We start from the raw sequence: 12,403 nt of genomic DNA, 5'->3' as shown, positions 1-12,403 counted from the left end.
GACATGAAGATAAAAATATTTTAACTACGGTGGAATTTATAACTTATAAATAAATAGAATTTATTATTGTTATTCCATATAGCTACAGATCACCTCTCACACACACAGGTGGGTAAGAACATTTATTCAAAAATACAGGCAGTTTTCTGCTAAACATCCATTACCAGTTCTAGCAGAATTTAGAATAAAATAACTTCTCTGTTTTTGAAAAAGACTACACAGACATGTTTTTTAAATGAACTCTCAACTCAGCATCCAGTCCTAGAAAAACTTTTCATCTGAACTTTTGCAGAAGACTTCTACAATGCCCCAGAAGGAAACAATCTGCTGTGGGAGGAACAGTTATGGGAGATGCACTAAATTTTGAGAATCCCTCCACGATTAGCCTGCTGGATCACTACTAGACCTTGTTCTTCTCACCATGCTTATATCTGGTGTGATAAATACTGCACAGAAGATGCCATGTTAGGCTATGTTACTTCTGCCCTTTTCTCCTTGGGATTGGAAGTGAGTATAACAAGCTCTAAAGGAAGGAAACCATAGCTAAACCCCAACCAGACTAAAGAAGACAATTTACTCCATGGGAGAAATCTGTTTCATGAAATTACCTAAGGGGAGAAATGAACCAAGTCAATCGTTTTTGCTTTAAAAACGAAAAGACTTGGACTTCTTTGAAAAATGCATCTGACACCTCTGATAATTTTTGCTTGGATTGTTTTCTAAATAGCTCAAAGAACAAAATCCCCCAAATACTTTTATATCATGCCAAGACAAGCAAGAATACTTTGAAAGCATTTTATATGCCATGAGTAACACTATGAACATAAAACAATGCACAAGTCTGATGGGTGCTTTTGAAGAAGCAGTATTATTTTCTCTCAAATTACAGTTTTCTCTATATATGAAGGAGCCTCCCCAACTTCCATTCAAGATGCTCCCAATTTGGATCTGACCTTAATTCACATGTACCAAAGCAAACAAACAAAACATCCTGATTTTATTGCTTGTTGTTCTAGGAACTATAATATTTCAGATCTACATTGGTAACGCTAGAGATAGGCAAGGTGGAGAGCATGTCACTACATTAGTCAAGAGGGGAGAAGCAGAAATGTTCTGCAAGACAATCCTTATTTTACAGAAGCTGGACAGTGGGATGCATCAGCAGGCTCATCCCTAAAAAGCACCAGCCAAACAAAGCACATCCTCTCTGAAAGCGTTTGGTTACTCAAACTTATTAGAGTTTGTGTAGAAAGCATAGCTGGGACAAAAGTTATCAAATGACATTGGAACCCAGTTCCACACTCCATTTGACAAGCCACAGCTCCATGTCTTGCTGCTGAAGTTGGCTAAAAAGCATAGACAGCACTAGGTCATGCAAGAACATCACTCTGGAACAAGCCAGAGCTGTGGTGCTCTGTAGAGTGGTGTGGTGTTGAGAAGGCCAAGGCTCCAGCACCAGCTGCATGCATGCTTGTGTCTCAGCCGGTGCTTACTTGCACTGGCTATTGGTAGCAAGCAGCAACTGCACCAGCTGGTTCAGGTTTCCCCCTGCAGGCATGCTTTACCCCCAGTCATTCCTCCTCCTTCCCTCCAATTTTTTTAAGCTATTTGGTAATTTCAAAGACATTTGATAGTGGCATCAATGTCTCTTAAGATACTAAATTCCAACAATTTCTATGGAAAGAGACACCAACAGACCCTAGCAGTGCTCCTGGTGATTAAAAAAAAAAAAGAAGGCAATGTGAGCTCAACCTCTACTACACATGCAAGAAAAAAAAAACATAGGAGGAGGCGGCCACGCAAAGGAAAATGAGTTAGTTCTTCATACAACATAAAGATAAGCTGTGGAACTCTTGGCTGCAGGATATTGTGAATGTTAAAGAACTGCATGGGTTCAAAGATGCATTTCTGGAAGAGAATATCACAGAGGGAGGGAGAAGGGAGGATGGGAGGGCATCTGTGAGTCAGCAAGTGCATATACATACATGCAACTGTCTCTGGTTCAAAGCCCTTGAACTGAAATTTAGTAACGCTTGCCCTATTGTTGTAATCTTCTTAGAGCATTTGTTTTTCATCACTCTAAGAGGCAGTACACCACTTCAGAAGAATCTCTGGTCTGATGCAGTACAGCTGTTATATTATATGAATGCACAAACCATGAGAAAGCTTCGGTCCAAGTTTGTGACCTATCAGACATCAAAGAACCCATTCTTCGGGGAAGACTTCTGTTTTGTGAAGGTTCATTGGTATTTAATACCTAATATACTATGTAATCCATTTTTAATAAGAAGATTAATCAACTGTCAGATACAAATTCCTTGGAAATCCAGCTTCATTTGCTCAGAGAACTAACTGCTTTAAGTTTTAACAAAAGAAAAAAAATTATCTCTATTCTCCTGCTCAGCACAGAGGTAGCAGTATCAAAGAAATATTTAAAAGCAATAAACTGAACCATTTTTAATTAATGTAAGTTCATATGTAGTTAAATTCAGCCTAGGAGATACTCACAACAGCTTTTCACATCAGACAACTCTAGGGTGAAACTTTGCTCAGAAGCCTCAAGAAGAAACTGCAGTACACCTATGGGTCCATATGAGTTCTAACCCGGTAGCATTTATTTAAATATAGCCTAAATAAATCTAATCACTGAATCAATTTCTTGGAAGCAATTTATTTGCAGTAAGGTCAAATACAGAGTCAATCCAAGGTGAAAAGCAATGATTTGCTGCCCCAACTGGCCTGTCTCTCATACTTATCCATAAGCCTAATTCAAGACCAAATGTCTGCCATTCCTTTGAGTTATTCTCATGCCTGATATAGAATGTAAATAAATTACTGCATTAGATTTTCAAGGAATTTCCTTTTAGTAAAGAAAACTGGGGAGCTGGCTACAAACTAATTACTAATCACTATCCTACAGCTGAAGACTGCTTATAGATTCTTATTTTCATAACTGATCACCTAGCATATGAAATCAGATCAGCAGGTACAGAAAACCACTCACCTGCCTGAAGAAAGAATTTACGGATAAACATATTTTGTTCACCCTCAAAAGCAACAGACACTAGAAACAGGCTATCTTTATCATGGAAAAAAGGCACCTTGTCATTTATCTGTGAAGAGCTAGGCAAATCTATACAACATATAACAAACAAATCTAATTCTAGCTTTTACATGAAACTTGTAAAACCATACAACACAAAAAATGACAGAAGCTACACCTATTCAGCTAACTTCCTACCTTAAATCATTAGAAGTATGGTTCTGCTGCATTACAAGGTTGCATTTGCTAAGTGATCCATTTCCATCAGTGGCTACACTATTCACACAGATTTCATGTACCTATCTCAGTGCCTCTGCCTCCAAAACCAGGAACTGTATCAACAGATCTCATCCAACTGAAATTCTCCCTGTATTTCCTCCTGGAGTGATATATTAAGGAGTCAGGTTAGCATACAGTCATTGCAAGACTCCAGCAATACTTTCAGAAGTTATTTTATTCCTTTTTATTAGATTTTATATAATGTCAAAAGAACACTGAATTAACAGAGTTCACATTCAATTTCATTTGCATGAAAATCACTGGTTAGCACTTGGAAATTAATGTTCAGCTTCCCATTGAGTTTAGTGGCACAGAGTAAGTAAAACATAATATCCCTGAGTTGCTAATATTCAAGCAGCAAAAGTATCATTCTAATAACATGAAAAGTGTCCTTAGGCATTTGAACACAAGATTAATTTTTTAAATCTAGTCTTACACTCTCTCATTTGATCGCCAAACTGGCAGAAACAGATGTGGGTTTAGCTTACAGAGCACACCTACGACTGGGTATTAAGAAACTTGAGTTCTGTATCTTGACTAAAACTCAGTCTCCTTGCTTCTGCATCCCACCTGGGAACACAGGAGAAGAACCATTTGTTGGGCAAAGTTATTAGAATAGCCTTTCATCAGTGATAAAAACTGTCAGGTGAGAAAAGTTCAATAAGTAGTTAGGACTTCTCCAGTTATTACTCTACTTCATAATGAAGTGCAATAATTACAGGTAACGAAGATTATTTGGGTTTTTTTTAGATATACACATCAGTTTTCACACTCTGTGAAGGAACTGTGAACATCTACAAGAAAAGCCTGCACAAAATGCTGTCTGACTGGTAATCTCCAAACAATCACATACAAATTTGCGGTGTAAAAAGCCCCATCAGAGAAGCTGGATTCCTTTGCTTCAGATAACCAGGACTCCTGCTGATCAGTGGCAATTAAATGAATTTGGAATTTTTGTAATTTATGCACTCCATATGGATACATGATAAAAGCTTTCAAGGGACAGCAGCAGCTGACACATCACATGGAAACAAGTCTTCAGAAAAGGCCTATTAACAGTCTTTGAAGATAACCATTATTAAAAACAGTGTACCCTGTTGGAAGAAAAAAAAGAAAAAAAACCCACAAAACAAAGACCATCCAGCAAGTTTATATGTACGTATTGGCACACTATGATGTCTCCTGTCTTCAGCAACATTTGGAAAGCAATAGCAAGCTGGCCAGTATAACAGAATCAACACTCTGAACACTAACAAGAGTGCCTGAGCCTCCAAAGACATGAAAGGCACAGAAGCATACACAGCTTGTAAGTCAAGCTTGACTGCAGGTATTGTTCCTCAGCTCTTGCTGTGCTCATGCTCTGTGCAGTGTTTACATCACTGAGTTACTTTACAGTGGTGTTTCCTGGCCTCTTTAAGGGAAGATCTGTAGAACATCTTGGACAGAGCTGCCACAATGTTTTTCTTTTACAACCATATAAAAACCAGTTGCATTCTGAATGTTCATTATTATTATTTCCTCCCACTCTGTTTTTTGTTTATGTGAGAGAATGTGTCCATATGTTTTCCAATTATTAGCAAGTCTTACAGAATCTGCAAGAGGGCAAGTAAGGAAAGCATGAAGTCTCTACAGGTTTAAAACTACAGTATGGCAAAGTCACGCTTCATGATCATGGCACAGAATATACCAAGGCAGGACATTCAAACTATTCCTGAGGTCAATCAACTTTTGAAAAAAAAATTATCAAGAGAAATACGACAACTCATCAACTTAAAAATATGCATTAGACTTCTCTTGTACAACGAAAAGATATTAGGAAACGGGGGAAGAGAAATTAAAAAAAAGAGTAAATTTTCCTGGGAGCAATGGGGACATCAACAAATTTGAATGTTCATCATATGACAGTATGTTTAGCAGCAGTTAATAAGATTTCTTTGTGGGATGCATTTGGAGACTGTAATATACAGCTGCCTCCTGTAAAGTTTAGGACATGTCTTTTACCCTTCATTATTACAACACCTAATTATGAGGCAGGAATGTCTAAGACAGAAGGTTTTAAAACAGAAGCTGCCAGAAACCTCTGACAGCCAGAGGAAGACAGCAAACAGGGGAAGTTTGTATGGCAGTTCAAGGGCAGAAGTGTTTTCTCCTTTTTCAAACGGGGGGAGGAAAAAAAAGCATCTATGGCAGTATTGAAAAAACAGTCAATATAAAAAGGCCAGTAAAGATAATTATAAATGTGGGCTGTGAAACACACATCATCCTTAATCCAATAAAAAAAGACAGTAGGAGCCATCTTAGTTTTGAAGTGTTGTTTGATACAGCTCCTGGAAGAAGATTTGTGGGCTGAACATGCAGTTGAAGCCAAGGATTCTGAAGGTGCAGTGTAGACAGCGATGGAGAACAGGAACAGGAGTTTCATAACTGAAGAGTTAATCTTCTTGTACCTCATATATGTGTGTGTGTATACATATATATACACACACACACACAAGAAGGATAATCAGAAGAAATACTGACTACAACAAAATATGACTATGAAAGCAAGACCAGAAAAGAGACCAGACAGTGAAGAAGAAAGAGTTGTGAAACAGATCTGCTGTGTTGACAAGTCAAGGTGGAAAACCAACAATCAGCAGATGGTAGGATGTTGAGGGAGAAGTGCAGCCAACCTAAAAAGCAGGAAGATACAGAATTCATCAAGGATACAAAGCGAACAAGGAAAATTCAAGTGTCTGAGGTGACAAGCCAACAACACGTGCAGACAGAAGTACTGGAAGACAGAACAACATGAACCCTGCCAAGAAACTAGGCAAAAAAAAGCCACACACACCAGGTTTTCAGTCCTAGGAGACTGACTACTAAAAAGGAAAGACAGGTCAGTCACAAGAGGAGCCAGAAGACAGATAGGCAAGTGCTCTATGATGTATGATGTATATCTGAGGGTAAAGAATACTCTTAACTTAAATTGGGAGACATACAAAGACAGACTACTGCAGGATCTCTCATTAGAAGAGTATTTTAAAAAAATCTAGGCTCATGTAGTCTAAACAAACAAAAAAGGTTGAAGGGATACAGAAATCTCTACATAACAGCCAAAGGCTGATGGCCACCTTCTGAAGCATGGGTGTGGGTCAGTCCCTAGATCATGGACCAGCTGTCACATTCAACTAGTACCCATCTGTGTCAGATCACCGACAACATCCTCAGCCCTTTCTGCAGCACCCTGCACTTGCGGGGTTGGCCATAGAAGCTGTTGTCTTCTGGTCTCTTGCATTTGTTTTTTTTACATATACATGTGTGTATATATATAAAAAAAATACATATTTGTAAGTGTTAACCTTTCCAATCTAATGACAGCTGATCACAATGCTAGAGAGAACGAGACTCGATAACACAGACAATTCCTTCCTACGCCCTGTGTTCCTGCGCATAACATGGAAAGGTTTTTTTTGTTGCCTTTTTTGCATGGAGGCAGGGCAAAAGGAAAGGAGAAGGTTAGTATTCTCTAAATCTCAAGGAATTTCCAGCACTCAGATCCCCAAGTAAGTAGATCAATTTTCTAAAGCATCCCAGAAACACTGACATTCCTACTGTATATTATATATCAGACACGAGACTAAAATTATTCTCTCCTTGGTTTTAACATTTCTACCTAACTACCTACCTGTCTGGGCTTTCCAGCCAATGAAGAGCTGACTAGGTCTTCAGTTACCAGCTGCGCTCTGCAACTCCTGTCTTTTCAAGGAAGACTGTTGTCTTGAGCAACTGGGCCTTTTAGAAGAGTATGTTCTGCACACATTCTAGTTCACATTAAGAATGACTAGACCATAACAGTTATAACAGCACTCTAATGTATGAGGAAATCATGCCAAAGCATATTCACAAAACCCTGCAGGTAAAACCCTGATGCCAGTAAAAATGATAGCAAAACTCCCAAGAGTTTACCTCTTCTTGGGTCACACCAGCAGAACATTTAAAAGTCATACCTACCTAAACTGTTATCGCTGCTAGTTGGCCAGGAAGCCATCCTATCCCTTAAATTTTTCTTTTTACAAGAGTCATCCGATTTCACAGAAAGCTCCACTTCCTCCTTCCTGATTTCTCGCACCAGTTGCATGCGGCACTGACTAAAATCCTGAAAGGAAATTTTTCCATTTTCATCTGCTCCCAGCTGGTGCATGATCTCAGCGACAGACTCCTCCATATTCAGCTGGCGGCAAACCATCAGCAAGTCATTCCTGAGGATATTTTTAGAGAGAGAGTGGGGGGAGAGGAGGGATGAAAAGGGAAGGAAAAGGGGGAGGGGGAGAAAAAAAAAGAGAGCAATTTAGTTTAGAAGAAAAGGAATACTAACTCTGTTTAATCTGGAAATGCATTAACACACAGACACTTAAACTCAATGAGTCAACCATGATTTTTGTCCAAATCATGAGGATGGCAACAGAGTTCAACAGAGAATGACCATGGAAAGGCAGGTAACATTTTTCTTTAAGCATTAACCTCTATTTTCATACCATACATTTCTACTAGCAGAGAAATACACAACGAGGGAGAGCTGAAACTTGCTGTTGATCTTCATAGTGTCTTGTGAAGAATGTGACATCATACAAATTTAAATAATTATCTTCTAACTAGATGAGAGCTTAAATTTCCATTAACTGAAGGACAGGCCAAAAAAATTTCTTTTGCCACTAAACAGCAGTAAGTTAAATAGGAAAAAAACAAAGGAGGACAAAGAAAATAGAGTCAAAAGGGAAATAATACTTTTAATAACTGACTTCAAGCCTGTCTCCAAACATTCCGACTACCAAAACCTTTTAAGAAGCTTGCGTGGTCCAACTGTTTAAAGAAAGTCACAAAAGGGGGAGGAGGCAGTTCTCTGAAAAGTACTCTGACACTAAGTGTCAGAGGCCAAAAGACAGCTGCAACCAAATCAACATGAAAGATACTTCCAAAATACAATACATATACAAATTTGTACAGAGTGCTATTGGGATAGATGCATGCAAATAACCCTAAACCCTAACCTGCTCTGTGTGTGGGGAAGAAGACATTCAAGAACACTAGGACCAATGCCATTTTCTATTCTGTTTGAAAAGAATTTCTGGAACATACCTTAGACTCAATCTAAGGGAGAAAAGTATTCTGAGGAGAAAATATTCTAAGGTGTTTGTTTTGCACCACTCTCTACTCCTTTTTCCTTTTCAAAATTGAGGTAAGCTGACGGTTTTGAAAGAATTCACAACAGTAGCAATTGGTAAAAAACACTGCATGAATTAGAACTTGATTACTAAATACAGAATGGTGAGTAACCATTAACAAGTCCAGCCAAGGAACAACAGTAAACCTTTGTGCAAACACAACACTGCAACTGTAAGCCAAGACTGCATTGTCTTCCTGAGCACAGAGAAAGTGCATCTCTTCCTCTCCAGATGCTCATAGTTTTCCCAAACAGCAAGAGACAAATTTGGTAGCCTCAGGCCTGCCTCATTCCACTGCGGCTTAAAACAAGAATCATCTACTCACAAAAGGGAGAGTCAAAGACTCACTTTGTTCCTTTTTTCTTTCTATTCCCCTTCTACCCAGGGAATATTCCACTTTACAGAGTGATGGGTATGGGGGCACAGCAGGAAAGAAAATGTTGAAACTTCTTCTCCAAAAAACTGAAGGAAGACAGATGCATTACTTGCCAAATGCCAACTAGTCAGATTCTAAAAAGAAATGTGGGTGACCCAATTTACATCTGAAGCAATAGCTGCTCTATACTACCAAGATTTCCTTGGTGCTGCATTCTGTCTGATTTCAAAGTTTAAAAAATTGCCACTATTTTGGCACTCTCACACTTTGCTATTGCTTTCCCTTCACCTTTTTCTTAAATACTTTTTGTTTTGGACTGCCACAACACTACCATAGTGATTCATACCACAAACGGTATGAATATTTCATGGCTTCTTTTGTCTGTTATTCATTTTTATGCTGTACAAAACTTTTCCATAGGAAGAAGGAAGAGGAATTGTGTAATAAAATTAATATTATATGAATTATTATCATTTTTAGCACTATTAGCATTTCAATACTAGTATCTGATTATTCAGAAGGTTTCTGTAAATACCAAAATATCCAAAATTCTTGCATCAAATATTACATTAAAGCCATTTAATATCACGATCAGTGTCCATCTGTTATATAGAAAAGTTACACATCGGATGGAGCTCTGGAAATCTGTTCTATGTCGTAAATCCAGAACAGCTGCCACAACAGACATCTTGGCAGAGATGTTTATAGTGAAACTGGAATACAGTAAATAAATAAGCCACATTATGACTATGTATTTTAGCCAAAAAAAATCTCCACTTAGGCTAAGAAATGACTTTATTGTAAGAAACTTAAACTACATCATGTGTGCCAAATCTAAGTGATTGATAATTGTAGTTAAAATTTTTGTAAGAGTTTTGATTAACTTTTAATCTTATCAAGAAAAGGGGGGAAAAAAAAGAAAAGAAATCTTACTATGGCTCAGTTCCCTGGTTTTAAAAATTAAGATAATACAGAGCAATCTCACAAGGGCATTGTAAAGAAAAATAAGGAACAAAATGCATTCAAATTTTCACAAGAGGAACCACAGATGCAACTAAACTATGTCTACACTAGCAACTTAAAGTAAAACTAGCCTGCGTATCGGGTGCCAACTCAATGATTTGATGATTCAAATCTGAATTAAGCCTCAACCTTAAGCAGAGCAGTGATGTGGCAGGATTGGCAGCAACTTCTTTAGGCTTCATTTAACTATAGCAACAAATGTTTTTACAGCTATTCACAAAAGAACTGTTTATGTAATTAATGCTATACGTTCTTATATCAGAACGGAGGTAGCACCACAGACTGACGGACTGCCCAGAGGAGGACTAACCTTTGGAATAAGGAAAAAAGGGAAAAGCAGTGTAGAGTGAATCTATCAAGGGCTTCCAGGACAAAGGCCTGCTGCCCTAGTCTCAGAAGAGCCATTTTGCCACACACACAGATGGGAGGAGACTGTGGCACTAGTGGAGTGCTTTACATAGCATCTGTGACAACTGCAAGTCTCCATCACTAGTGTCTCTGTAAGGCTCACAAAGCACATCTCCAAATCGATGTTTGCTTCCTGACCTTCAAAAGGCTTGTCTGTGCTGAGCTCCTTCCAATCATGCAAATATTAACTAAATATCATTTGTAACTTCTGCAGTTTGAGGACATATCCTGAAACAAACTATAGAAGCATAAGGAACGATGTAATGAATTACAAAAAACACAAAATCAGAGTCTACTGAACTAACTCGGGACTACCAGTACTACTGAAAACAGATTCCATTTACTCAGGGTGAGCCCATCCGACATGACAAAAGCCTTCCTAATCTCCATCTACAAATATTATCAAAAGGAGTCTTTTTGTTTTTAATAAACAAAAACATTTTCTGTTTACATGCTACAAGTGTTCCCTTGTACATCTACAGGAGTTTCTCAATGTAAACTTCTGCATGTTGAGAAGCACAACTAATCGGAACTTCTAGTAGCTTTAAAAAGAAAAAAAAATCTCAAAAACATTCTGAAACAGAAAAAATTGAGAACATAAAATTCCAGAAGGAACAATTACAACACCAGAGGATCCTGCTGCAGATGAAACAAGCTAGCTCTATTGCTTCACAACAAAAACCAAAGAATTCTTTTTAATGAAAATATCTTTGTTTATAGAATAATTCAGCCAGCTATTTTGACCTGATTTTTAACATCAGGATGAGTATCAAAGTTGCTCCTAAGAACGAGTTCAACACACACACAAAGGCTTAAAGGCAGACACATGTACATAATTCCAGTACACCTATTCTTAAAGTTACATGTTCTCAAGTGCTTTGTAGAACTGAAGCCTATGCAAATACTACACTGCAAATCAAACTGAGTGTCTAAAGAAAAAACCTATTTTAAAGCTAGAAATGATCACATTTCTTCTCTTGAACCTGACTCTCATTCAACTGGAGTCACCTGACATCTTTCCACCAACTTCTACAAAATTTGGATCCTTTTTTTAATGGTAACAGACACACAGGACAGTTGGTAACAGGAAGTTTCTATGCTAGAGAATCCAGTTATATGATCTGGACACATTTCAAATGAATTCTTACCTGTGTTCATAGGTAAGAATTTTTCAGTGTCTAAAAGGTTGGGCATTTAACTTCTCAAACTTTCTGAAAATACCAGCTCATATGTAACATACAAACACACATCACCATGTGACATAACTATTTTATTAAACACTGTCTTATGACAAGTCCATCTCTGCTCATGTTGTGCTGATGAGCACTAGAAAAAACAATTAGAAAACAGAGAATAGTGTTTTCAAAAAGCTACAGGATTAGAGTAGTCAGTTACAAGACTAGTTAAAGTGATTATGAATACTATAATTTATAACAATTTTAAACATTTGGTTTTCAGTCTTGCTAAGCCTTCATTCCACTTTTGCTGCCCCATTTTCATGTTAGTAACTCTCCTTGTTTTCACTCACAGTACACCAACTGGAAACCAGAATCTAGTCAGTCAGCTTTATTTTTTTCAATCTAGGTTAAAGTTGAGCTTCTTGGGGCAAAAAAGAAACATAAAATATAACCAAATTGAGACTACAGTAGCTTACATACAAAATCAACCAATCTGGACTTTGCGTAGCATCAGTTTCAATTAATAGTCTCAATAAACTATACACCAAACATATCAAAAACTCCATATAAAAATGTTTACTGACATCAGTGCAAGGATACAGTTACTAAGTCATTTTTCACTCCAAGAATCAGAAAGGTATTTTCCACTTTGGATTTAGCAAGCTTGCCATATCAAATTAAACCTTTTCTTCAAAATACATGATTTGGAATATTTTTAGATTAAGCAGCTCAATGCTTGGAAGAAAATCATATGCTTAAATAGATTCTTTCAATTTCACCTTGTATTAATTTCACTTTTACTGAAAAAAAAATTTCAAAAAGTACCACATAATAGGTTTTAAGCACAACAGCTATGATACCAATGATCCCTAAGCAAGACTTTTATAGACAA

The 12,403-nt window shown here is 37.5% G+C and overlaps 1 protein-coding gene across 6 annotated transcripts in view; it reads right to left on the bottom strand.

The window, feature by feature from the left end:
- The window catches only part of LOC135323433 (colorectal mutant cancer protein), a 217,777-nt gene that overhangs the window by 177,362 nt on the left and 28,012 nt on the right, over window positions 1-12,403 (bottom strand). For 5 of the 6 annotated variants that reach the window (XM_064499775.1, XM_064499777.1, XM_064499773.1 and 2 more), the window contains one exon: window positions 7,316-7,563. The exons of the other annotated variant lie outside the window; for it this stretch is intronic. In XM_064499775.1, the coding sequence (XP_064355845.1) occupies window positions 7,316-7,563 (248 nt within the window). The remainder of the gene's footprint in view (window positions 1-7,315; window positions 7,564-12,403) is intronic. 6 annotated transcript variants of the gene reach the window in all.

The sequence above is a fragment of the Dromaius novaehollandiae genome, chromosome W, assembly GCF_036370855.1.
Source record: "Dromaius novaehollandiae isolate bDroNov1 chromosome W, bDroNov1.hap1, whole genome shotgun sequence".
Taxonomy (NCBI): Eukaryota; Metazoa; Chordata; class Aves; order Casuariiformes; family Dromaiidae; genus Dromaius; species Dromaius novaehollandiae.
The sequence above is the reverse complement of the archived record's forward strand: the minus strand, read 5'-3'. Positions and strand labels throughout refer to the sequence as shown.